At 44.6% G+C, this 27,125-nt stretch overlaps 1 protein-coding gene, 1 long non-coding RNA gene and 1 pseudogene across 3 annotated transcripts; 1 reads left to right on the top strand and 2 right to left on the bottom strand.

Annotated features, from left to right (window-relative positions):
• Positions 1-1,091: 1,091 nt before the first annotated feature.
• LOC115596591 (sprouty-related, EVH1 domain-containing protein 2-like) lies at positions 1,092-25,153 on the top strand. 2 transcript variants are annotated; one of them, XM_030441842.1, is made up of 6 exons: positions 1,092-1,722; positions 14,486-14,660; positions 14,828-14,996; positions 15,844-15,908; positions 19,484-19,639; positions 20,640-25,153. In XM_030441842.1, the coding sequence occupies exons 1-6, from the start codon at positions 1,670-1,672 to the stop codon at positions 21,315-21,317; spliced, it is 1,296 nt and encodes a 431-aa protein (XP_030297702.1). In that variant the 5' UTR covers positions 1,092-1,669; the 3' UTR covers positions 21,318-25,153. The 2 variants fall into 2 exon arrangements, with proteins under 2 accessions (XP_030297702.1, XP_030297787.1); XM_030441927.1 differs by lacking the exon at positions 1,092-1,722 and adding an exon at positions 12,724-13,544.
• On the bottom strand, positions 8,773-10,956 carry LOC115596516 (E3 ubiquitin/ISG15 ligase TRIM25-like; annotated as a pseudogene).
• On the bottom strand, positions 12,091-16,240 carry LOC115596745 (uncharacterized). Its single transcript, XR_003986960.1, has 3 exons — positions 16,056-16,240; positions 15,771-15,936; positions 12,091-12,665 (listed from the first exon to the last, which is right to left on the bottom strand). It is a non-coding gene; the product is annotated as an uncharacterized LOC115596745 (long non-coding RNA).
• Positions 25,154-27,125: the final 1,972 nt, after the last annotated feature.

Genomic DNA, 27,125 nt, shown 5'->3' on the forward strand with positions numbered 1-27,125 from the left:
ATGTTTTGTTCTACAGGTATTTTTGTATAATTGTATATAATTTTTACTTTGTTGCAATAAATAAAGAAGGTGTCGGCAAGACTGTAGGAAAAGAAACTATCCGACCGAAGAAGTAAATCCTCCTCTCTTGACTGGGCCACCAGATGTTTCTGTTGAAATAATAATAATTTAAAGAAATCATTAAATACACTGCTGGTTGAATAAAAACAGATTTAAAACTTGTGAATGAAGTGAAGTTTTTAAGACTACAGGATGGATTCAAACCTCAGTAATCTGAATTAGGCGTGTTCTTTAGAGCTGTTTATCATCTTTAACAAATACTTCATCTGGTAAGTTAACGTCTTAAAGTTTGATTATCACAGATAAAATAACGATAAGATTGTAATTGTGTTCTCTTAAGTGACTCCGCTGCAGTTTCCTGCTGCTGGAATCATTAAAGTCACGACTTATTTTGTTTTCTGGGTCAATTTCAGAGTCCAATCTGTGTCAGTCGTTGTAACTTGGCTCAAATACGAGGCCATTTGAAGTGACGCTGGATCAATGGATTAAAGGAGAGGCTTGAGCTGTTTCTGGAGTTTTGAGATGTTCGTTCGGTGTAAAAATAAATAAATAGATGAATCTGAGCCTGGAGTTAATGTAAATGTGATCCAAAGTCCCAGAAAAAAGCCCAACCAGGAGAGAAAGATGTTGAATAAAACCTGTGTTGTTCAGTGATATCTTCTGTACGTTATCTTGTTAAACTTGGAGTCTCTACACTGAACCATCCAAACAAAGTGAGACCAGGTGAACACACACAGTCACAGGTCAATAAGAGCTGAGGAGTGAAACATCACCTGAGTGACGTGGACCTCCTCCTCCTGCAGTGACGCTGCCTGACCGCTGGGTGTCACTGAAACACAGAAGAAGAGCAGTGACGTGTTGGACTGACGGTCAGCTGATCGCAGACTGAGGGGCTTTTATTTTGAAAACTAGTCTACAAGTTCCGTTCAGCAGTGGAGAGTGAAGTGAGTACCGAGGTGTCGTCATCACTCGTCATCCTGTCCACTGTCCACGTCACTGCTGTACGTCATATCTACATACTGCTGCTTTAATCACATGTGTAACACTGTGTGTTGCTGCAGTATCATCCGTGTCTGCATCAGATGTTAAACATTCTTATTATTACTAATATTATGATATGGTAACAGCACGTGACTCTGCAGTCCTTCGGGTCTGACGTCACCCTCCTCCTCCTCCTCCTCCTCCTCGCTCCCTCTGCCTGCGCTCACTCAATCCAACATGGAGTAAGGAGGAGATGGGGCTCGTCCGGGGCCATCCTCACCGACACCAGCGCACCATTTTCGGTCACCGCATTCCAGCTCGGGCCGGCGGGGGAGGAGGTAGAGGAGGCGGCGGAGGAGGAGGAGGAGGAAGAGGAGGAAGAAGAGGACGACAAGGCGTAGGAGGAGGAGGAGGAGGAGGAGGAGATCGGATGCGCCGCTTCGGATGCGCTCCAGTAATTGAGGAGTAAAAGGAGCAGAGGAGGAGGAGGAGGAGGAGATCCCAGGATACATAACGCACATTGGGGATCAAGGACCGAGCGGAGAGCGGGGCAGAACCGGTTCCGCCGCCGCCACTGAAGGGCGAGAAACATGAAGACACCGCGCCGTGCAGCCGCGGCGGGAGCTCGATGGTACCGGAGCTGAACGGGAGAAACATGAGCGAGGACACGCGCCCAGACGAGTGAGTCACTGTTATTATTATTATTATTATTATTATTATTAATATTATTATTATTATTATTATTGTCAACACTGTGTGCACATGGACCGCTGCTGATGTGTTGTTATGGGCTCCAGTGATGAGGGGGTGCAGGGGCCCTCATCATCATCATCATCATCATCATCCTCTTCATCATCTTCATCCTCCTCCAGGTTGGTTGAGGTCGTGTGCAGCCTCCTGCAGATTCAGTGGTACAGTCATAACACACACAGAGCAGATGATGATGATGATGATGGTGATGATGATGATGATGATGATGATGGTGATGATGATGATGATGATGGTGATGGTGATGATGATGATGATAGGGGGTGCAGTGTGTGTGCATGATGGAGTCGACGGAGCAGACGGAGGAGGTTCTGCAGCACCGCACCGGTTCTTTCTCCCCCCGTGTTTGCATGTTGTCCTTCACGTAGAGACGAGACAGGAAGCGTCCGTCCACATGTTCACCACAGCTGTCCACCGCCGCCGCCGCCGCCGCCGCCTGACCCCTTTAACAGCTGTGACTCATCATCAGGGTGTCTACAGGTTGTGGCCGGTTCAAACAAGAGGGGGACGACTCCTTCTCAAGCGTCTGTTGAGGCCCAGAAAAAGCCAAAGACTGGCACTGAGTAGAGCGCATACCTCCGCCAGGGCCCCCGACAATGTGCTCACCGAGAGCTGGTTCTGAGTCACATCGTTCAGCCACTGCTAGGAACCACTGTGGTGGTGACATGGATCAGTGAGGAGATGCTTCACAGCTACAGCAATATGCATTTTCTCCATCAGAGAATAAACCAGCTGTTCTCAGAGGAAAATAAGGTCCCAGAACGATGCTTGAAGCTAGAAAGGTGGCAGGGTCCGCCACATGTAAACAAACTACAACCGTATCAAACTGTGTGGTCCTTTAACGAGAAGTCTTGTGATGTGAGATTACATGAGGTGAATCCTGCCTCTATGTATTGTAGCCACCTGAAATTAGTCCCACCTGAGAAATAATAACACCTGTGTGAGTGTACTCGCTCACACATCTGGCGCTACAATCCACCTGTGCGTAGGAATACGGACGTTGTACGGCTGAGGGAATGTAGTGCCAAAGGAAAAAGGCTGTTTAACGGCATCGTAAAGCGATCGTACATGAGAGTTTGATTATTTTGTCTGAAAGGCCGATGAAGATCTTTGTCTGCTGGTTTACATTTCTTCAACAAATCTACAGACTACACCTTTGAAATAATGGCGGTCCTTTAGTCACTCTCTGGTCACGATAGCTCCGCCCCCTCCGCCTATGTAACACCAAACTATATCCACACTGTCTGAACGTTAAGGACACGCAGGTGGTGTCGTTACCTCCTCGTCAAAACAGAGTTAGTTGAAATGGGATTTATGTCTAAAAAGAAATGTGGCAAAGCTTTGACTACACTTCTGTAACGAGTCGTCGAGACGAGAGCGATCAGGGTTAGAGGCCGAGAGGCAGCGTGACACGACTCGTAACGCCAGAATAAATGTTAGCTGAGAACGTTTCTGTCCAACCACAGTTCAGTTAAATCTGAGCATTTCTTTATGTTCCAGCTTCACGTTTGTTTAGATTAAATGTTTCATTCCTCTCGTGGCCGCTCTGTGCTGACGCTCCGGGAGGTTCAGGCAGAAGAACCATGTGGTGTGTTTGGGTCAGGAGAAGATCACCTGTACCTGTTTAGGTCACCACGGTCACAGACGCAGTGGCCGGTAGTGCTCAAATATCCAGCAGTGTGACTGAACGTTGGCCGCCTGGCAGCCTTGTCCTTACTTCTCCTCCACTCGTACCTGTGCTGGTGTTTGGACGACACGTCACACGAGCCAGTACATCTGTCTTCATCCTTCTTATATTCAGACCTTTAGATTCTGGTAGATTGTTGTAACGAAGTGCTTAAAAGCTGCGCAGTTTGAATAAACCGCTCAGAACGTCCAATCAGGTGCTCTGTGGCTACCTTTTCTCTTCACCGCCTCGCGCTGTGCACACCTCCGCAGGTAAACACATGACTCACCCGGCGGCTGCACTCACATAATAGTCTCAACTTGTGAAATGTTTACCCAGAGTGCACCAGGCTGCAGAGAGAAGCTGCCGCCCTCACCCCAGATTTTGGAAACATGACCGGGTGTCGTTCTGAGTGAACAAACACTATTAAATCTTTAAAGTGAATCATTAGTCACTTTAAGTAAAAGTACTAACACCTCAATACTGAGTCAGTGAGGTAACGTAGGTACGTTTCTAGCAGGAGTTACAGAAGGAACATACTGATTTCAGTTTCAGTTTATTGGTGGCATTTTGCACAACAAAGTTTATTGTTAGACCTTAAAATATATTTCCTCTGTCACATCTCTTTGTCACAAGGCCTTGGCAGAGGTATGCACTCTACTGCTCCACAGGATTTGGTTGTTTCTCTGTTATAAATCAAGTCTCCAGCTGCCTCAGTTGTTTAGCAGAATGCTGCAACTCTGTTTTACTGTTCTGTGGACTACGACACTTCACCTGACTTAATATCATCAGGAGGAGGAGAGGAGGACTTTATATCATCAGGAGGAGGAGAGGAGGACTTTATATCATCAGGAGGAGGAGAGGAGGACTTTATATCATCAGGAGTAGGAGAGGACTTTATATCATCAGGAGGAGGAGAGGAGGACTTTATATCATCAGGAGGAGGAGAGGAGGACTTTATATCATCAGGAGGAGGAGAGGAGGACTTTATATCATCAGGAGGAGGAGAGGAGGACTTTATATCATCAGGAGGAGGAGAGGAGGACTTTATATCATCAGGAGGAGGAGAAGAGGACTTTATATCATCGGGAGGAGGAGAGGAGGACTTTATATCATCAGGAGGAGGAGAGGAGGACTTTATATCATCAGGAGGAGGAGAGGAGGACTTTATATCATCAGGAGGAGGAGAGGAGGACTTTATATCATCAGGAGGAGGAGAGGAGGAATTTATATCATCAGGAGGAGGAGGAGGACTTTATATCATCAGGAGGAGAGGAGGACTTTATATACATCAGGAGGAGGAGAGGAGGACTTTATATCATCAGGAGGAGGAGAGGAGGACTTATATCATCAGGAGGAGGAGAGGAGGACTTTATATCATCAGGAGGAGAGGAGGACTTTATATCATCAGGAGGAGAGGAGGACTTTATATCATCAGGAGGAGGAGAGGAGGACTTTATATCATCAGGAGGAGGAGAGGAGGACTTTATATCATCAGGAGGAGGAGAGGAGGACTTTATATCATCAGGAGGAGAGGAGGACTTTATATCATCAGGAGGAGGAGAGGAGGACTTTATATCATCAGGAGGAGGAGAGGAGGACTTTATATCATCAGGAGGAGGAGAGGAGACTTTATATCATCAGGAGGAGGAGAGGAGGACTTTATATCATCAGGAGGAGGAGAGGAGGACTTTATATCATCAGGAGGAGGAGGAGAGGAGGACTTTATATCATCAGGAGGAGGAGAGGAGGACTTTATATCATCAGGAGGAGGAGAGGAGGACTTTATATCCTCAGGAGGAGGAGAGGAGGACTTTATATCATCAGGAGGAGGAGAGGAGGACTTTATATCATCAGGAGGAGGAGAGGAGGAGTTTATATCATCAGGAGGAGGAGAGGAGGACTTTATATCATCAGGAGGAGGAGAGGAGGACTTTATATCATCAGGAGGAGAGGAGGACTTTATATCATCAGGAGGAGGAGAGGACTTTATATCATCAGGAGGAGGAGAGGAGGACTTTATATCATCATCAGGAGGAGAGGAGGACTTTATATCATCAGGAGGAGGAGAGGAGGACTTTATATCATCAGGAGGAGGAGAGGAGGACTTTATATCATCAGGAGGAGGAGAGGAGGACTTTATATCATCAGGAGGAGAGGAGGACTTTATATCATCAGGAGGAGGAGAGGAGGACTTTATATCATCAGGAGGAGGAGAGGAGGACTTTTATATCATCAGGAGGAGAAGAGGAGGACTTTATATCATCAGGAGGAGGAGAGGAATGTACTTAGTTACATTCCACCACTGTGTATGTATATGTGTGGGAACCTTGAGGAAACACTTGCAGCTCTGTGGCTTCAAGTGACCTGACGCCTGCTCAGTGCTTTTATTGTGGAGGGTTGTGTTGGGTACTCTAGGCCGCTCCTCTCCAGAGGATTTTCTGTGGGGTGTTTTCTATTGATCGGGCAAACCGATGCCCCCGAACCAGCCAGCAGAGAGCTGTCGATAATCCCTGAGGGAGGGGAGGAGGTTTAAAGTGACATTGAGGAAAGGTCAGCAGCAGCGGCGTCCCTGGCACGCAGGCCCCTCCCACAGAGGGCGACATCGATTTTATATCAGCGCTGACCTCCATCAGAGCTGCTGGTGCCCGGCGACTCCAGCTGAGGAGGTTCTGGTGCTGACAAAGTTTTAATGTTGGGCTCAACATGTGACAGATGATTATCCAGTGTTGCATTTAATGTAGAAATGTCTCTGTCACATTGAGTTCATGTGAAGTTAAAATTAATTAAACATCTCATTAAATAATATAATGACTTATAAGGTTTATTCAATTATAACATGCTGATTACAGCTGAGGGAATCTTTAAAACACAACGTGCTTTTCAATTGTTTATTTAACGCTTCATGTCATAGACTCGATGTTTGTAGAAGAAATTCAAACTCAGAATTTGAATACTCACAATATTAATGAGGTAACAATACAAACTTTTCAGTTATCAGAATATAGATTATTCATCGTTATCCTGATATGAGACTAGATATCTTCTTAGATTGTGGATACGTTATATTGTTTTCCTGGTTTAATAAGCTGTATTACAGTAAAATGATGTCATTTTCTAATACTTGCCTTTACCCACTTAGCCGTAACATTCACATTAATGATGATTATTGATCAGAAATCTCATTGTGTTCAAATCCTGTGAAAGAACCTTTAGTGACCCATACAACATCGTCATGTATCGATATCGAGGAATTGGGTCAAAAATATTGTTTCCAAGCATGCAAATGAAAATCTCAAGAAATATACACCGCCGTTTGTTGAAGTAGAGTTTCTATTCACCGACAGCGGCGTCCGGCCGGCTGGCAACGTGACACGACTAATGGAAGATGGATTTCCTTTAAGGTCGACTTGGTTGAGATCAACTCCACCAACGCTCACGTTTGACACATCTGGTGACCAAAAATAATCTAAAACACAAAAACATCCTCCAGCTGGAGGTCAGCTGTTGTTGTTGTTGTTGTTGTTGCTGCTGTTGTTGTTGTTGTTGTTGTTGTTTCTGTTGTTATTGTTGTTTCTGCTGCTGTTGTTGTTGTGGTTGTTGTTGTTGTTGTTGTTGTTGTTGTTGTTGTTGTTGCTGCTGCTGTTGTTGTTGTGGTTGTTGTTGCTGTTGCTGTTGTTGGTGGGTGTGGTTGTTGTGGTTGTTGTTGTGTTTGTTGTTGGTGTGGTTGTTGTGGTTGTTGTTGTGTTGTTGTTGTGGTTGTTGTTGTGTGGTTGTTGTGGTTGTTGTGTTGTTGTTGGTTGTTGTTGGTGTGGTTGTTGTGGTTTTGTTGTTGTGGTTGTTGTTGCTGTTGCTGTTGTTGGTGGGTGTGGTTGTTGTGGTTGTTGCTGTTGTTGTTGTTGTTGTTGTTTCTGTTGTTGTTGTGGTTGTTGTTGTTGCTGCTGCTGTTGTTGTTGTGGTTGTTGTTGCTGTTGCTGTTGTTGGTGGGTGTGGTTGTTGTGGTTGTTGTTGTGTTTGTTGTTGTGGTTGTTGTTGGTGTGGTTGTTGTGGTTGTTGTTGTGTTTGTTGTTGTGGTTGTTGTTGGTGTGGTTGTTGTGGTTTTGTTGTGTTTGTTGTTGTGGTTGTTGTTGGTGTGGTTGTTGTGGTTTTGTTGTGTTTGTTGTTGTGGTTGTTGTGGTTGTTGTGGATTTGTTGGTGTGGTTGTTGTTGTGGTTGTTGTTGTTGTTGTTGGTGTGGTTGTGGTTGTGGTTGTTGTTGTTGTTGTTGTTTTTGTTGTTGTGGTTGAATGATGGGTGAGCGAGCGAGGGAAGTCATTGCGAAGTTTGGCAGAAAGCGAGCCCAACACCATCTGCTCATCCAGAGAACGTTGTCTACCCTGATGATGATGATGATGATGATGATGATGTCATGAGCTGGATGGACTGTTGGCGTGTGTGGCGTGTGATTGACAACACGTGTGTTCCTGTGGGATAATTATGTGTAGTTATGTGCTGTGTGTGTGTGTGTGTGTGTGTGTTTGTCTTTCATGATGATGGAGCCAATAGACCACCAGAGGCTATTATCTGCATCTCTGGTCAGCTCCCACAGAGTGTGTGTGTGTGTGTGTGTGTGTGTGTGTGTGTGTCATGCTGTTAGTTTAAGTGCATCCACACACTGTTGTTAAAGTGCTCTAAGCAGTCGTTTCATTACTGGATCCTCTGAGGACGGGGCTGTTTCAGGGCAGGAACGTCCAGCTATGAGTTTCCACTGCAGGAACCCGAATGTGGGTGCTGCTGCAGCCCCTAAAACCAGACTGTAACATATGCCGAATATACAAGAAGGCCCAAATCGTTAACAATGTGTCAAAAACAGCGCTTCACAGCATTTATGAATTTTTCCGGACTTAAAGACTCACTAAACTGACTGATTTTATAAGGGGAATTCATCTTCCTTGCCGCTGTTGACTGTACTGGGCAACAAACTGATTTGCAAGGACAGAAACATCATGATGTTTTGTATTTCATGCCGAATTTACAAAAGGAACCAATAAATTTAGATTTTACTCTAGCCATTTCATTGAAGTCGATTTATTGATAAGTTTCATGCCATAACTCTCATAATCATGTGATTTGTTAAGGGAGTCTGAGGTACTGCTATTCCTAGTGACTTCACATCATAAAGTAGTCAAAGTCCACCACTTTCACACACCCACACAGCAGTCTACTTCTAGCAACATTTGCATTTATAGTGCATATATTTGTATTTACTTCACTTCATCCACACAATCAGTTTGTTTGAATCTCACACATGTACAAGACGATAATCAACACTCTCTTTATTGATTAGGATCATGATACTAAAACTTCACAGGTTCATGTAAAAGTTGGAGGTAACAGATATCACTATGAAAGTCCTCCAGTTCATTACTTTCATCAACAGTCATTGTTTGTTTTACAATGTTTCAGATCTTTCATGTTTAAATGTGCAAATGAGACAATCTAATTAAATATGCACACATTTAAATGAATGTCTGAAGATAAATCTCAACTAAATTAAACACCTACATCTGTATTTAAGATATTTTCTGTCCAGTTGTCTGAAATAAAACATGTTATAGAAGCAAAATGGACCAAAATCTAAAAATGGACCAGAGCCTGAGAACATTAAGTGTTCAGTTGTAGTGTTTCCTCTGACATGACTTCTGTCTATTTGACTTTAATGAACTCAGCAGTGGTGCCAGAATCTAAAACATAAACTCCAGCATAGAGAGGCTGAGTGAATGTGGTCTGGACTCTGTGGAGGAGAGTCATGGTGTCAGAGACGCTGTAGAAGGACAGAATACCTGCACTGTGATCCAGGTACACTCCAACTCTGGAGGACTGAGGACCTGAGACGGGAGTTTGGATGTTGTTGTAATAAAACTGGTAACTGTTATTGTCACATCTTAATGCCCAAGATTTGTCATTGAGTCCAAATACACAATAATTTGAGCTCCCTGCTCTGCTGATATTCTTGTATGCAGCTGCTACATGAACTCCTCCTTCTCCTCTCCACTCCACCTCCCAGTAACAACGTCCAGTCAGACTCTCTCTACTCAGGACCTGAGACCACCAAGTGAATCTGTCTGGATGATCAGAATAAGACTGTTGTTGTCTCATGTATGTTGCTTTCCTTTTCCCCTCAGATAATAACAGCTGTGTGTATGCTGTGTTTGGATCCAGTGTGATTTCACGTGAATATCTTAAGAAGTCAGCTCTGGTCTTGGGCTCTGGTTGTGGGTTTGACAGTAAAACATCCACTTGAGTCACTGTCAGTGAGATGTTGGTCCATGTCTCTCTCAGGACGTCCTGTAGTTTGTCTCTGACCTCTGACACAGCTGCTGTCACATCCTCAAAGTACTTGAGAGGACGGATCTTGATGCTGGATGAGTGTGTAGACTCACTGAGTGCTGACAGTGAGGGGTAGTTGTGTAGAAACTGGTTGTGATCCTCTGTGTGTGAGAGCTTCTTCAGCTCAGCGTCTTTCCTCTTCAGCTCAGTGATCTCCTGCTCCAGCTTCTCCTGAAGCTCTTTGACTCGACTCACTTCAGTTTCCTGCTGGGATCTGACCTGCTGCTTCACATCAGAGCGTCTTTCCTCCATGAGACGGATCAGCTGGGTGAAGATCTTCTCACTTGTGCTCCACTGCTTTATCAGCAGAGCCATTGATGGCCTCCACCTCCTGTTGAAGCAGCTTCACATCTTCCTCTCTGTCCTGGATTCTCTGCTGGATGTTGTGTCGACTCCCCTCCAGCTCTCTCTGCCTCTCAGTCCTCTCTGCTGCAGCTGACACTGTGTCGTGGCCTTTATGTTCGTCCACAGAGCAGAGATAACAGATACACTGCTGATCAGTACGACAGAACATCTTCATCACCTCATCATGACGAGAGCAGATGTTCTCCTGGAGCTTCTCTGACGGCTCCACCAGCTTGTGTTTTTAAATGTAGCTGATTCATAAGTGAGGCTGGAGGTGTTTCTCACAGTAAGAAGCAAAACAGACTAAACAGGACTTAACTGCTCTCAGTTTCCTCCCAGTGCAGACATCGAGGCCACATCTTCAGGTCCAGCATAGCAGAGATCAGCAGGAGCAGCTTGGAGTCCAGTCTTCTTCAGCTGCTCCACTAAAGCTGCTAACATGGTGCTTTTCACCAGGACAGGCCTCGGTGTGAAGCTATGCCTGCACTGAGGGCAGCTGTGGGTTTCCTTCTCACCTTCTTCATCCCAGTAGGATTGAATACAGTTCTTGCAGTAGCTGTGTCCACAGGGAATAGTCACCGGGTCCTTCACTAGATCCAAACAGACGGAACAAGAGAAAGTCTCTCAGTCCAGCTGAACTGCTTTCTGCTCCATTTCACTTCTCAGTGTCAACGACCGTCTGAGTTTCACTTCCTGATAAGAGAAACTAGTCTGAGCTCTGATCTGAGCAGGGAGTGTTTGTGCAGCAAATCAGGTCTGTCAGCTGATCTGAAGGGGAGGAACCAGGAAATACACTGACAGAGTGGAGGTGCTGTGTAAGAGGAGGAGGAGGAGGAGGAGGAGGAAGAGGGAGGGCTGATCGAGCTGTGAGTCATTCCAGGAAGAGGAGCAGCTCTGAGACTCTGAACTTTGTTTCCTCATTTACAAACAAGCCTCCAATAAAACCTGCTGCACATGATCGTGTGTGTGTGTGTGCGTGTGTGTGTGTGTGTGTGTGTGTGTGTGTGTATGTGTACACATATATATGTCTAATTCATGCTGCGGCCGGCTCTCAGGAGAAAACAGTGTGATGGATCAGGGCAGCATCAAGGAGACAGGTTGCTTTTTATCCGTCATCTTTAAATGAGAGCACAAACTAAATGTTGGCTGTAAAAAGCAACAAGTGACAGAAAACTCTGCTCATTTCTCTGTGATGAAGCTGTTTTGTCCATCAAGTCTAAATGACAGAGACTGAGCAACTCTGCTGCTCTCAACATGAACTGTGAGCTTTGTGGTGCTTCAGGAGGGAAACTGCCTCAGTCATACTCTCATATTAGTTTCATGTTTTGGTTGTCAGCTCTGTGTGAGACCCTGAAGGAAGACGACAAGAAAAGACTTGACACGTTTGTTTATTCATGATTTAAATCTTCACTTTGTTCACATGTCCATCAGTAAAGTCTGTTCAATGATTTCATCAACAGATTCACTTCATCCACACAATCAATTTGTTGGATCTCACACATATGTACAAGACGATAATCAACACTCTGCTTATTGATTATGATCATGATTATTACACTTTATTATTACTTCTTTAAAAAGAAGCTAGTAATCTAGTAATACATAACATACTGCATTTTATGTAATATAATAACATAATATATTACTTTAAAATAAAAGTAATGAGTAATATCTAAGATAATTCATTTTGTAAGTAACTCAAAAGTAACCCAATAAGTACTTTATTACTCTACAGAGACAGTAATATTTCAACATCACTATATTACTTTAAAAAGACGTCATCACACCTGCCCTGTTGTATATTATAAACCTTTGACCTTCTCTTTATGAGCCTGACAGCACTGAGATATGTGGTGCGCGCGCACACACACACACACACACACACACACACACATACTGGGTCAGGGCTGTAGGACGTTTAAGCTATAGAAGAGAATCTTTGTTATGGTGGATGGTTGAGGATGAGTTGAGCCTGAGGAGTAAAGCTGCTGTGTAGTCTGGTGGTACAGCAGCTTCGCTCCTGCATCTGTTGTCAGAGGGCAGCAGGGTGAACAGACTGGTGGGTGTTATCTTTTAGTATCTTTGGGCCCTTTGTAGGCATCTCACTTCACTGATGTCACTGATGTTCTGTAGATGGTACCAATGATGTTCTGGGCGGTTTTAATCAGCCCGCTGTAGAGCCGTCCCGGGTCGTGATGAACCATGACAGTTTGTGATTTTTCTATTTTTCCTCTGTTAAAGTCGACCAGGATCTTGTTCTGGAATAATCCTTCCTGGGTTCCTATAAAAGGTAGAGCCTTTCTCAGCAGGTTGGTGATGTCTGATGACCAAGATAGATTGTCAGTGATGGCAATTCCAAGAAACCTACATCCTGCTCCACCTCAGTTCCACCTCAGCTCCACTGATGTAAAGAGGGGTGGGTGTCTCAACCTCCTTTTTTCTGAAATCCATGAGCTCCTTCATTTTGCTGACGTTGACTGTTGATCAATGAAACAACCATGAATATTAGCATGAAAGTAGAGGATGGACACGCAAGCATATTCTTCTTTTTGGTTGAAACCTGTCTGACATGTCTGACAGTGCAGACCGTGAGCTAAAAACTTACCACGAACTTAATTCTTTTGATTATTTTCTTTAAACTTTTGGAAGACTTATTTATCATTGCCTTGTAGTCTCATTCCTCCACTGACTTTCCACCACATAAATCTACCCTTTACATTTTAGTTGATCAGCCAGGATACAGATGATGGACAAATCTACATGAAGTGTATTCATCCTTTGATTTTACAGCCAGTAGTTAAAGAGATGATCTGTGTCTGGATCTGATGTTGTCGAACAAACACGGCTCCCAACCTGCTGAAACTAAAACAGGAAATGTTTAATCATCAGTCATTTTGTAAGGAAAGGTGTCGCTGTTTGCAAATGGAGGTTCTCTCATTTTAGAGCCAAACTCCAGAATGTCCTCCATCCTCTGTGTGTGTGTGTGTGTGTGTGTGTGTGTGTGTGTGTGTGTCACTGCACGCTGCCGGCAAATGCAGTGATGACTCATGCTAGACACACACACACACACACACACACACACACACACACTCACAAGCACCATCTGTTTGACAGGCAGGCTGAATCACACAGCGGAGGGAAGCAGTGTGTGTGTGTGTGTGTGTGTGTGTGTGTGTGTGTGGGGCTGGAGAGGAGGCAGCAGCAGCAGCAGCAGCGTCTCCCGTCTCTATCCGGCCTGTTAGGATGTGGCGTCGATGGTGTGCAGCGGCACAACTCGACAGCCTGTCGTCGACGGAGGCCGCCGTGACACCGTGACCGTGGCGACAGGATGTAGGAGAGATGTCGGAGCACAAAAGGCAAGATGGAGAGAGATTTGTGTTTTAAATCCCAACCTCCAATTTTTCTCTGTCTGTATTCGGCCTGGACGCTGCCGTGCTTAAGGCTCCCTGTTGTTCTGAATGTGAAGATTCAGACTGGCTAATGGATCGGGCTTGTGTCGGTGTTTCTGTGTGTGTGTGTGATCACAGGTGAGTGATGATGATGCTGCTGATGCTGGTGGTGTTGTCAGTGCTCCAGGTTCTCATTGGACAGCATGAACTCGGCCACCATTGGTCAGTCACGTCTGGGGTTTCTCAGTCGTCTGTCGGGTTGGATCGATACGATTCGATCCTATTGTGATCACTCGGGTGTCGATGATTCTTAAAGGAACAGTTCACTCAAAGTCATCTCCTCCCTCCATGCTGATGGAAGGTCAGGTGAAGTTTTGTAGTCTGGGCGGGTTCTCGAGCTTCTGAGACATTTCTGTGGTTGTTTCTCTGTTTTAAATCAAGTCTCCAGCTGCTTCAGTTGTTTAGCAGAACTTAGCTCTAGAACTGTTCTGTGGACTATGAAATCAGAATGTATTGATTGAATAATATCAAGGTGATTAAGAATATATTTTGAGGTGATGATTGTGGTAATATATGTTGCTCGACAAGACATTTGCACATCTGTAAAATGAAGCGTAACTGTTAACCTTACATCCTACATTAACATGATGTTTCTGTGTGTGTGAGAGAGAGACATAAACTACAGATCAAACTGTGAAGGTTTCCAGGAAAAGCTTCATGTAGGTCATGAAGTGAGTGCCCTCATTGTTTGTCCTTGTCCGTTCACTCTCTGGGGATTCTTTTGACTGTTTTTGTGGTTGAACTTGTCCTGATCAACATTTAGCGTCCAGATCAAAGTTTGCTGCTTGACAGAAAATCTTTTATTTGGTCATCAAATACTAAAACACTCTCTTTCCGGTGTGTCGCAGTGACAGCTACATTGTGCGCGTCAAAGCGGTGGTGATGACCAGAGACGACTCGAGCGGCGGCTGGTTGGCGCAGGATGGATGCCTGAGCAGAGTGGGTGTGTGCAGGCTGCTGCCGAGCGAGCTCCTGGGACGCAACACCTTCCTCATCCACGGAGAACGCCTCAAAGACAAGCAGGTTGGCACCGCGAGACACACAGTGACATCAATAGTAAAATCACCTGTCGCTCACCTTCTTCTGTAGCTAATATTGTAGCTATTGTTTGTACAGACTCCCAGTCGAGTTGCGTTCACGTTATGTTTGAGATTCGTCTCATCCTGTTTGTCATCTGTATTTTGTTCCAGGTGATCCTTGAGTGTTTCCTGAAGAAGGATCTGGTCTACACCAAGGCCACGCCGACGTTCCACCACTGGAAGGTGGACAACAGGAAGTGCGGCCTGACCTTCCAGAGTCCGGCCGACGCCAGAGCCTTCGACCGCGGCGTGAGGAAGGCCCTGGAGGACCTGACGGAAGGTACGCAGAGTATTTAGCCTCTGACATGTTCATGTCACACAAATCACCAACTTATCAAGAAGTTTTCACTTTATTGACCTCAATCATTGGTGCTGACCACCATGAGACAGCTCGTTCACCGTACAACATCGCAGATCAGCTGTTAAGGGTCCGACTTTCAGCGGCTGTCTGAGGCAACGTAAAGCACCAAAAATGATTGCAACACAGCATACACTAAAATGGATGTATATTTTTTTAGGTAAGCAAAGACACATGTTGCAGTCGGTGCAGTTTAGCAGCCAAATGCTCACCTGCTGCACTTTGGATTAAACTGAATGTGAAGATCAGAGCTGATGTCCTTTCTGCAAAGCGTGCACTGGATATGTGCTGCAGAGAACCAGCTGAACCGGGCCGGTACTAGTAGAGTCACACTTCAATCAGGATGCTATTTGATAATCAACAGGAACCATCAGATGATAATTCGATTATCCGAAGATCTGCTGCTTGTTGAACTGTAACGTAAAGTTAAATGTACGCTGGCCGACTGTTGAAAATCACTACAGCGAGTCGGAAAACAGGATTGCAATTGGCCACAGTAAATATGTCCAGAACAACACGGGATAAAACAGTGGAAAATGTAAGTTTTCAGACAGAATCATAGTCGCTTGATTGTTAATTGATCGGAATATTTCTACTTAGTATATTCAGATATTCAGAAAATCAGGACCCATCCCGAGCTGTTGCTGCCAAATTTTAAACCACAACTCAACCTGGACCGTCAACAGAACTGCTCACCTGCGTTATTCAAATCGCTTAGCTGATGATATTAAACGCTCCTGTCATACTGATCCTGCTGTGTCTTCTCAAGGGTCGACCACCTCCTCGTCCACGCTGCAGAATGAGGCGGAGCTCGGCGACGACGACGTCTTCACGGTGAGACCCATCATCCTTTATTTTATAGCTGCAACACATCAGAATTCACATTCCTGGTGTTTGTTCTTATCTAACACAGGTGTCCTATCACACCGGCTTCAAGAACAACCGTGATATTTGAAGGTGCAGAGTGTTAGAGCTGACTACCTGTCCAAATCAGGAGGGGTGTCGATAATCGTACTGTACAAATCTAATATCGTGGTGGCCCGAATGTGGAGCTGTCCAGGCTGTTATTTTGGGTTCCGACAGGAGATACTGCTGTGTGTGTGTGTGTGTGTTGTGCCTTGCGTGGTGTGAGACAGGAAGTATGAAGGACAGGAGGGGTTTGGTATCCTGTGGTGTTTGTGACCAGACACATGTCGCCGTCCTGTTTGGGGTTTGTCATCGGGCAACACACACACACACACACACACACACACACACACACACACACACACACACAGGATGGTCAAACTGTTGCTCATGCACAGCCCAGATCAGGAGTTGTTGCAGATTGGAGTTTGGAGTTTATCTCGAGGAACTGACGGAATATTTAACTGATTTTGGAATCTAGATGAGGAAACGACTGCCACGACTCACCTCTGGAGAGATTTGGATGAAAAGCATCTCATTATTTAACAGGACGTCTCTGTGTAGGAATAGTTTCTGTGATGTTGTCAGACATCAGCCTGTCAATGACAAAAACACATTAAGTGGTCGTAGCTTCGATGGGTGCCATCACCCCAGAGAGCAGAACATTGTGAGGCTGAAGCGATCCCGTCACTTTTAGTAAGTACAAATGATTTACGCAGATTTTAAAAAATACCTCAATTTTCCTCTAGAAGTACGAGCTGGATTCAGGTTGAGTTATAGCAACGTTAGCTTAGCTCAGCATGTAGACTGGCTAGCCTGACTCTGGGGTTCACCTGGAATACAGACCGACTCTCTTTTAATTCAAAGAAGAGGTCCATATCGTTTCCACAGGAGGTCCAGTTCTGGAGGAGAGCCTGTTTACATAGCTGGAGAGGGGAACGTGTCCGAACCGCCCGGCTGCAGATCGTTCCCATCCATCCTGTCCACAGCTCTGGAGTCAGGCTCTCTGAGGAAGAGGAGGAAGACAACAAGGACGTAGATCAACATCTGTGAGGAGTAAATAAAACCCTCCCTCTTGTGATCTTCCTGTGGAGGCTCCTGAACAACAGAGGAGGAGATTCAAGTCTCGTTACAAAACATTTCTGGAGCTTCTCAGTAAAACATCACTGCAGCATTCTGCTAAACAACAGAAGCAGCTGAAGACTTGATTTAAAATCAAAAAGAAAGTTAATCAGATGTCTCCATACAGCTCGTCCACCGTCAACTAAATCTGTAGAAGCTCTGAGATCCCGAACTGATATTAAAAGATGTTATTTTCACTCTTGTTCCGGCTGAATTCTTCCCTGTAGCTGCTGAGCTAAAGGAGGCTCGAGCTCGACCGTGGTGAGATGTTTAATGTTTTGTTTTAACAAATTAAAAGAGCCTGAGAGAGAAGTTTAAATACTTTAGTATCTTCAATCCTCACAACAGGTCTTGACTGACATCTGAAGTTAAACGTTCTGGACCTGCACGTCATTCTGCTCATGAATCTGGATTCTATCTCAAAGACGGACCGTCTCCATGAAACACAAGCACAGCTGTGTGACGTCTCCACATAGTTTGAGGGCGTTAATGCACTAATAAAAAGAGAAGAAATAAACCACAGGCTGATGTAAACACTACAAGTTGCAAATGTTTCAAAGTGTGTATGTTACTGTCGGCATGAAAATGCTGACATTGCATTTTGTTAGAGGCAGAATCAATCCATACAGAACTCCTTAAGAAAAACAGTCAAATGTAGAATCCACAGTGAAGGGAAATCTCTATTCAAACAGTTCGGTTCAGCAGGTTCTTCAGTTCCCGCTTTGTGAAAGTCTTCTTGTGCGATCCGAGCGATCCACATGAAAGCTGCCCAAGATGACGCAACCCAACGTGCTGTACAGGGTGCTCGCAGGCCTGCGGGCGGCGAGGCCGGGCTGGGATCCATTTAGCACAGACCCAATAAAAACACAAAGACTTCAGAGACGTTTCTGCTTCCCTGCTTTGGTTCTGGAGCTCTTTAATTTTCTTCCATCGTTCTTGTCTAATTGCACACAGAGGTCCAGTGGAGAGTCAGGACCGCCCGGCCGAGAAGAACCAAGATTTCCTTGCTGTGGTTTTTACAGTTGTACACAGCAGGTTGATTCTCAGGTGAAGACACACGAAGAGAAAAAAGGTTGATGATGTCACACTGCAGCTAACCTAAGACAAAACCCGACTCCTCTTTCAATACCACAGGTCAAAGATAATAAAAAGTCTAGAAAGAAAATCACTGTTTCCTTCTCATAAAATCAGCATTAAATCTAATACATGAAACCAACTATTAATCACAAATGCACCAGACTCCCTTCACAAATCAGCTAATTTTAGGAGTTGTTGAGTAGCATAAAACTTTATAACCATTATAAAACACTATCTCTGACAGATTCTAACTCATTGTCTCCTTCTTGTAAATTCAGCATTAAATCAAAACATGCAGTGAACCAGTAACCACAACATCACCAGACTCCATTAATGAATGTAGTGATTTTAAGAGTTGTTGAGCTAAAATAAACTTCATAATGCTGCGAAACTCTCTGACAGATTCTGAATCATTGTGTCCTTGTTGTAAATTCAGCATTAAATCTTTCAGCTGAAGTTGTTTGTCTCCTTGTAAAAAGTGTCAGTTTGTGGCAGCATGTCTGTACCAGCCTGTCTGCTTCTGTGTCTAAAGTGCTAAAGTCTTACCTGCCGACATTGATCAGCTGTTTGAACACACTGTTTACACTGATTTCACCATTTACACTCCATTTATGAAAGAAGAAACATGTTATTGATCTAAACATGTCACGTGTTACAAAGACACTAAACAGTAACAATATAGGCTACTTCTTTGTCCCCGTGGAGAAAGTCCCCAGACTCCCTTAACAAATGTGTCAGTTTAGTGAGTTGTTGAGTTGGAGACACTTTATAAACTCTGTGAAACTCTGTCTCTGACTCATTCTGCATTATTTGGACCTTCTTGTTCATTCAGCAAATGTTCTACATGAACTTCTTTCTGTCCTTGTGTATAAACATGATGTCTGTTTGTCTGAGCGATGTTTATTTGCATTACTGGAGATCTAATTTACAGCTCAAGTTTACCCAAAATTATCATGTTGCTGTTGTGTCGATCCTGTTTATCAAAATACACAAAACAACAACAGAAGAGATGTTGGACCGCCGTGAACTACAGATCTTTAAATGTTACAGTCTGTAAACTGCCAGCCGTCCACCAGGAAGTGACTGTTACTGTTAGCATGACATCATGATGATTTTCGACTCCACTGAGAATTTAAAAAAGCCTTCAAGTGCTCAGGAAAATCAAAGTTTTACTACTTTGTTGCAGGTGCTTTCAATCAGGTATCAAAGACAAAATACCTGCTGTGACATCACTGATAGGGGTGTGGCCATGTTCTTGTGGCGCTAATCATCACTCGTCCTCTTCTCTGTCCTCTTCCTTCCAGACGGCCACCGACAGCTCGTCCAACTCATCCCAGAAGAGAGAGCCGGCGATGCACACGTTGGCTCCGCCCAACTTCTGCGAGGCCCGTCGGCACCACTGCATCCTGGGACATTTCTACGAGCAGCACCGGCCCTCTGATCACTACTTTCTGGACCAGGTGTGTGGAACTGATCTGACCCTGAATGATTAAAGTCTTTTACAAAAAGAACTCAGCAGAGCAGAGAGCTGCCAAGGAGCCTGGTGACTGCACCGCTAACTGCAACGCTAATTGTACCGCTAACTGCACCGCTAACTGCTGCTAGATGCCGCTGGTGGAGTGTAGTCAGGCCGATAGTTGGTCTGAAGTGGCGGTGCTGTCCTGTCCCGGTCCGGCTGTGTTCACTGCGTCTATTAAGTGGTGCTGGAAGTCTAATCTAAACCAGAACATGAAAGTCTGTAACGATCGTTTACTTTCTCTGCTTGGACACAAACCGGGACGGTCCAAAGAGGGCGCTGTGATGAAACCCAAGAAGTACTGATCTCTGAACAACTCCGCCTCTATGACCCGTGATGCCTCCTGTTCTCATTTTGGGTTCTGACTAAACAGTTTGTATCTCATTTGACTTAAAGGCGCCTCGTGCAGTTTTCTTGTAAACCAGCTGAAGTTGTGTTTACATCCAGTGTGACACACACACACATATGCAAACACACAGACACATAGTTTACGTCCTTGTTTACTTTCCGACGTTCTTCTTCTTTCATGCTGCCGCCTGTTAATCAGTGGAATAGTGTGAAACAATTAGCAGGTCTGTGAATCACGTCACCACAGGCGTGCAGACACGAGATGAACAAAGTGGGAACACACTCGTAGAACAACAAGACCGAGGCCGAGTGTAACTCCACACAGACCCAAGGAGTGAACAGAGGGAATAAAACACAACAACCAGACCTTCATTTTTATATTTCCCCAAATGTTTCCAACAATGTTCAAACCAAGTTTTTCATCTGGTCGCCTGTTGCTAAGTCGATGAATGAGAGTCACGTAGATGAACGGTGTGTTCACCACCAGCAGAAGTCAGTTCGACCACACGATCATTTCTTTTTATTTGCATTAGTTGCGTGAACGTTTGTTCGCCCCAAGACTTTCTGCTGACTCAACATTGTCTCCATCCCTGCAGGCGGTGCACATGTTCCCGCGTCACGTCAGCTTCCAGGTGGAGGAGGAAGAGATTGTTCGCATCAACCCTCGCGAGCGGACCTGGCTCACTGGCTACGAGGATTACCGCCGGGACAAACTCAGCCAGCCCGAAAACCTCGACGCTTACGTCCACTTTACCAAGAGTGAGCCGGCCAAACATGACTACACTTACCCGTACCCTCTCAGCTGTGAGGTGCAGCGAGCCTGCGACGGCAAACCGGGCTGCCTGGAGCTGGGCAGCGGGCACAGGGCGGTGGTGACGGTGCAGCCGCGAGCCCTCCAGCCCAAAGGGAAGAGGCGGAAGGAAGACGGCGAGCGCTCGCGCTGCGTTTACTGTCAGGACATGTTCAACCATGAGGACAACGGGCGGGGACGCTGCCAGGAAGCACCGGACCCCATTCAGACCTGCATCAGGCGGGTCAGCTTCATGTGGTGCGCGGACAGCCTGCTGTATCACTGCATGTCGGACCCGGAGGGGGATTACTCGGACCCTTGCTCCTGCGACACCAGCGACGAGCGCTTCTGCCTGCGCTGGACGGCGCTGGTGGGTCTGTCTCTGCTGGCGCCCTGCATGTGCTGCTACGCCCCACTGAGGGCGTGCTACCGCTGTGGCGTGGCCTGCCACTGCTGCGGCGGGAAACACAAAGCCGTGGGCTGAGGCGCTGCAGGCCCTGCCCTCCTCGCAGTGACAGCAAGAACTCATGGGAGGAAGCGGAGGCCGCTGTGATTTTCATGTTGTTGTTATCGTCATTTTTAGAGGGATAAGAAGAAGAACTTTGTCTGAATAGATGGAGGAAAAAAGTTCCCCAGTTTTTGTTTTATGTCTTCTGTGACATAGCTCACAGAGACCAACAACAAATATATATATATGTGTATATATATATATATATATATATATATATATATATATATATATATATATATATATATATATATATATATATACACATATATATATATATACACATATATATGTATATACACATATATATGTATATACACATATATATATATATTTGTGAGGACAGGTACAGGTATATTTTTACACTCATGTGATCTTGAATATGTCATTTCTTAAGTGTTGTGTCAGGTCAGAATGAATGTTTGTCGATGAAACTGCAGCTGTGAAACTTTTTCACCTTCACAAAACATTTTACTGAACACGTCAGTGAACAGCTGGAGTCAGGACTCGATTAGCCTAGCTTAGCATAAAGACTAGAAGCAGGGGGAACAGTTAGCATGGCTCCATCTGAAATACCAACAATTTACAGCTACAAAAAAAAGTTAGTTTGTTTAATTTTCACGCAGACAGAAATGTAAACGTGACGGTTTCATGTTGAGAAATAAAACTCAGCTGGCGCTGACAAGGCTGGGCTAGCTGTTTACCCCCGCCTCCAGTCTTTATGCTAAGCTAGTCTAACAATGTCTGGACTCCAGCTTTCAGTCCATCGTATCATAAACTCCCCAGAATAAAGCACATCCTTCATTGGCTGTCAGCAGACCTGAACTCTGTCACACAGTTCAGTCGACATAATGATTCACAGCTCTGGTTCCCTGATGGTCAGCGGATCACTGGTCTGACAGCTGCTCTGCTCCCAGATAAACCAGTCTGACCAGTAAAACCTCAGCTAGGTCGTGAGACTGTTGGCAGGTTGGATTGAAATCTGAAAAACCAAATGTTTGAGTCGATCTCACAACTGTACCTCTTGGAATCAGCTCCCTGACATACTGGTGTACTGGTCACACTGGTCTGTCTTCACTGGTTTGTGGTTTGATTGATGGTAAGAAGAAGAAGAACTGGCAGAAAGGGAAGTTCATCATTTGTGTGTGCTTGAGAACGTACCTGAGACCTCTGACAGAGGTTTGTCTATTAAAACAGCCATTTTATTGGTGGAAATATCGACACGAAGGCCAGAAACACCCTCGAAAAATGTCTGAATATTGACGTCTCGTAGTTAAAAGTTGAGTTAAAGAAGATAAATGTTCCTCCTTTGATTGATTTTAAAAATGCTTCACAATCCAAGGAAAGATAACAGGAAGCTGATCTCAGGCCATCTTCTAGAAAATGAGCACAAAATCTGAAATGTGTCACGACAGTAATGATCATGTCGGCAATGGACAGTTGAGCCTTAAACTTTGACCTCGACTCGTTTGAGACTTTTAAATCTCGTTTGAGATGTTTGACGGTCGTAACGCTTCAGAAACCTCCTCACAACTCCGTCGAATTCAAAAGTTTCTAGAACACACCGGACATTTGCACTGCAACACGTCGACATTGTCCAACTTCAAATGCATAAGAATGCATCTCAGGAGAATTTGACATCAAAAAGTCTTTTTATTGGTGCAAATGTCGACGACCAAATAAAAGTGTCGAAATAAGTCTCACAGTTACAAGTTGAGTTAAAGACACTTCCTACAAGTTTCTGCTTCTAATTAAAGGATTTTCTAAGAGCATTTGTTCTTATAAATTTAGAAGAACGCTCTCTCAACATTTTTACAAAATGTGCACAAAGTCTAAAAGTGCAGGAGGCAGAAAAATGCCTAAAAACCAGCCGCGAACCAAATATGAACTAAAATATATATTTATCAGCTGAAGGCTGCAGGATTATCTGAGCTGATCTGGAGTCAGTCTGCTTACCTGCAGCAGGTGATCTGAATCCACTGCAATCAGTCCCAAGGGAGTAAGTCACCATGTGGAGGAGGGTAAAACAACAGATTCATCGATTCAGACCACGTTCAAATGATTTGTCGTACAGTCGAAAAAACAGCTGTCACGTTTTCACACATAAGCAGTGACAACTTCAGACTGTGTAGGAACCCTAAAGGCCCGAAAACACCGGATCAATACCAAAGATTCTTTGTCTCAGTCAGAAAGATGCACTCGAATGCACCACAGACTACAGCTGACAGCCAACCAGCTCGTACGTTCTGCAATAAATAACCCTCCAGACCAGGTGAGGACGCACAAACTGTCGTTACGATAAGGTAGCGGTACTCGACTTCACTCTCTCTAAAATGTTCTGATAAAAAAGATCATGATCATGACCTGTACAACGAAAAAGGCCGACTGGTGCCAACGATGCAGCACTGCAACAGACGCTCGCCGTCGACCCGATGCTGGCCGCTGAAAGCCCCAGATGTCAGAACAGAAACTATCACGTCGTCGTGCAGATGCAAAATCATTCCTTCTGTTTACAGCTGAAGAGTGCGCTGATCTCCTATTGGTCCTTTGTCGCAGGAGGCGTGATAATCTGTTCTGTCTCCTGGTGTCGGCTGTCGCGTCCTGATAAACTGTGAATCTGTAGAAGTAACTGATAACTAAATCAAATGAATAAAGTGGAGAGGACGAATGATTACGTCTCTCCTCCAGTTAAATCCACTATACATCCGTTTTAAGATCTTGTGCTCATTTTACAGAACTGAGTGAGTCTTGACGGACCGACTGAGGTCTGAGAATCAGCTGCAGCACAACGAATCAGAGAACAAACTCTGCTGAATATTAATTATTGTCCTTGTCATTTTCTTTCTTTTACTTTTTCTTTTTATTATTATTTATTTTGTGTTGGTAAGAAGTCTTTTTCTTCCGTCGTCGTTCTCTGTTTGTGTGAAGACATTTTCCTCTGACATTACTTTTAGGATCATGTGAGAGTTTTAATCTTGTTCACTGACATTAGAAACTCACGGAGCTCCTGAAGGGTCGTGGAAAGATTTCTGTAGGACGTTTTTTGTGGTTCTTCTCCGTATCTTTTATTCGCTAGTGGCTCTTTAGGACAATCGACCGACCGACCGAGTTTGTTGTGATCAATTTATGATAACACAACTCCGAGGGAGCGAGAGGACACGAGGTTAAGCAAAGGTGTTCCTTCAAGAATCTCTCTGTGACCCTCAGGGGTCTCTGTAGAAACTGAACATTCAAGCCACCGGGTGTTTTGTTCGATGGTTGGTTGAAATGTTAGACAAATAAAACAGTTGTCTTATAAAACCACTGGAACGCTGCTGGAGTCCAACATGGAGCTCCTTTAATTCAAGAAAAAGGGACTTGAGGCCCAGCATTCAGGAGTGAAGGCCCTGTCATCGACCCGTCTGTCTGTCTGTCCCCCATGTTTACTTTTCTATTGGTGGCGAGGACGGTGAACTGCGAGCAGTGAGTCTGTTGGACGCGGCGTCGGATCTTCGGCGTCTGCGTCCAACTTCAGCTATTAACAAAGGAAAGTGCCTGAAGCCTCCTCTTCATCGACGTCCTGATGTACAGCTCAGATAAAAAAGCAAAGGTTGAACTCATTGATTTGTCTTTTTTATATAATTCACATTTTTACCTATGTAAAAAAACAGAATATATATATATGTATATGTATCAAGTGTATGATGTACATTTTCAGTTCTATTTTTTTATTGTTTCTAATATGATGGATGTAAAAAAAAAATCTCTTCTAACAGGAAGAAGAGACAAGAGACGTATAAATACAAATACATCATCTGGAAACTGAGCAGACAGCGTGGTGTGTGTGTGTGTCACTATATTCTGTTTGGATTGTTAAAGGACACACACATTTTCTGGGGTTGCAATATTAAAATATTTTGGAACATTCTTTACGAAAAACTGGATTTTAGCGGCTCTGCAACAAACTCACATGAAAACAAAACAAAAATATGTTTCAATATGTTTTATAAACCACCTGCAGCACAGACCGGACCTCAGGCTTGTATCTGTTCTGCTGGCTGGATGATGACGGGCCTCCTGGCTGCAGGCCGCAGTCCAGTCAGAACCTGCTGGCTCCGGTACCACCTCAGTGTTCAGTTTACTGAGCGCTGCGACGACAATCAGGATGTTATTGAGCTCGCAGAACAACAGAACGAAAGAGAGAGAGACGACATCCTGCAGCAGCCGGAGGGAGAGGCTGCTTTCCCACAATTGCCTGTGTACAAACACAGGCGTTGTGGTTGGGTGTGGACCGGTTCTGTTATTGTTTCTGATCCAAATATCTTGTAGCCGAGACACAAACACAGCGAGTCAGAGGGACGACAGCAGCAGGTGGCAATAAAAAACGCTTACCGTCTGTTGATCAGCAGATCATCTCGTCTCTTCCTTTGGTTCTTCTTGGAGAACAGGAATAAATACGTTTGTGGTCATAAATAACAGTGAAATTAAAATGTTATAATAAATGTTGAATTAAGTGGGAAAGTAAAAAATTGTTGTAGTGTTAATACCTAATGAATTAACTGTAATGTCGACATTTGTTTCCAGTCCTCCAAACATAAACAACCTCGTCACAACATAAAATTGAAATCAGAACCAAAATATAAAGAAATGTAAAGTTTTTTAATTTTTGGTGTCATCACCACGTTACACCTTCTCGTCCTGCTGCTGGCCGTCGATTTGGCGCCGTATCGTAGCACACTGGGCTGAAGCTTCTGAAGTTTCTGCTTGAGTTTTTATTCTGCTCCTCACATGTGCAGAACCTGCCTTAGAAACATCATGTTTTTAAGTTTCCTTCAGTATCACAGTGATCCTGTGAGAGTCATCTGAGCATCCACAGGTTCACTGCTAACAGGAAGTGCTAACAGATAATTCAGCAAAGTTTAATGGAGTTTTTGAGTATTTTGTTTGTTGTTTGGTTGTTTCTCTGCTTTAAATCAAGTCTCCAGCTGCTTCAGTTGTTTAGCAGAATGCTGCAACTCTGTTTTACTGTGAAGCTAATATTTATGATGCTTTATACCTGCTGCTGCACAACATTTCACTTTTTCTGAGGCACCTGAGGCATCTTTACAGGTAAAATTAAATGGTGTCCACTGATATTTGAGTCAGTTGTTGATTAGAAAACAGCAGCAGAAGAAGAATCAGTGATCGGAGGTGAGAGCCAACTGTAATGACAGATCGGATCAGATCAGAACCGATCAGATGAGATCAGCACTCGTGTTAATTTAGAGCTGCACAACACATACACAGTGGTGTCTATGTTGAGAGCAGGATGGGCGTGTGCGTGTGTGTCGGCGGGGTTGGTGGTCCATCACATTTGTTTCAGATTTCATCCGGGTAAACAAAGCGAGGCAGGCAGACTCACTGGGGCCTCAATAAATCAGCCCAGACAGGCATCACACTCGGTTCTGCTGGGGAGCCCCGGCACGCACGCACACACACACACAGCCTTCAGGTGAGGTCATGGTTTCCCCTCTCTTGGCATCAGGACCTTCACGACCTTGTTGGACTACACACGTGTTTGTTTGGTGATGTTTTCAGAAATTGCAACGATCTTGGAAGTTAGTGACTTTATTGCACTTTTAGTCGCATGGAGATTTTTTATTTTATTTTATAAGGTGTCCAGGATGAATGTTATTATTCCAAACAGTCTCGTCCATCAATGTCTTTGCATTTCCTGTATCATGTTTCCTGCTCGCTCGCTTGCTAAACTGTGAGCCTCTTTCACGAGACGCCATTTCTGCGCAGCGGCGTTCTCACGACTTATCA

Source organism: Sparus aurata, chromosome 1, assembly GCF_900880675.1.
Source record: "Sparus aurata chromosome 1, fSpaAur1.1, whole genome shotgun sequence".
NCBI classification, from domain to species: Eukaryota; Metazoa; Chordata; class Actinopteri; order Spariformes; family Sparidae; genus Sparus; species Sparus aurata.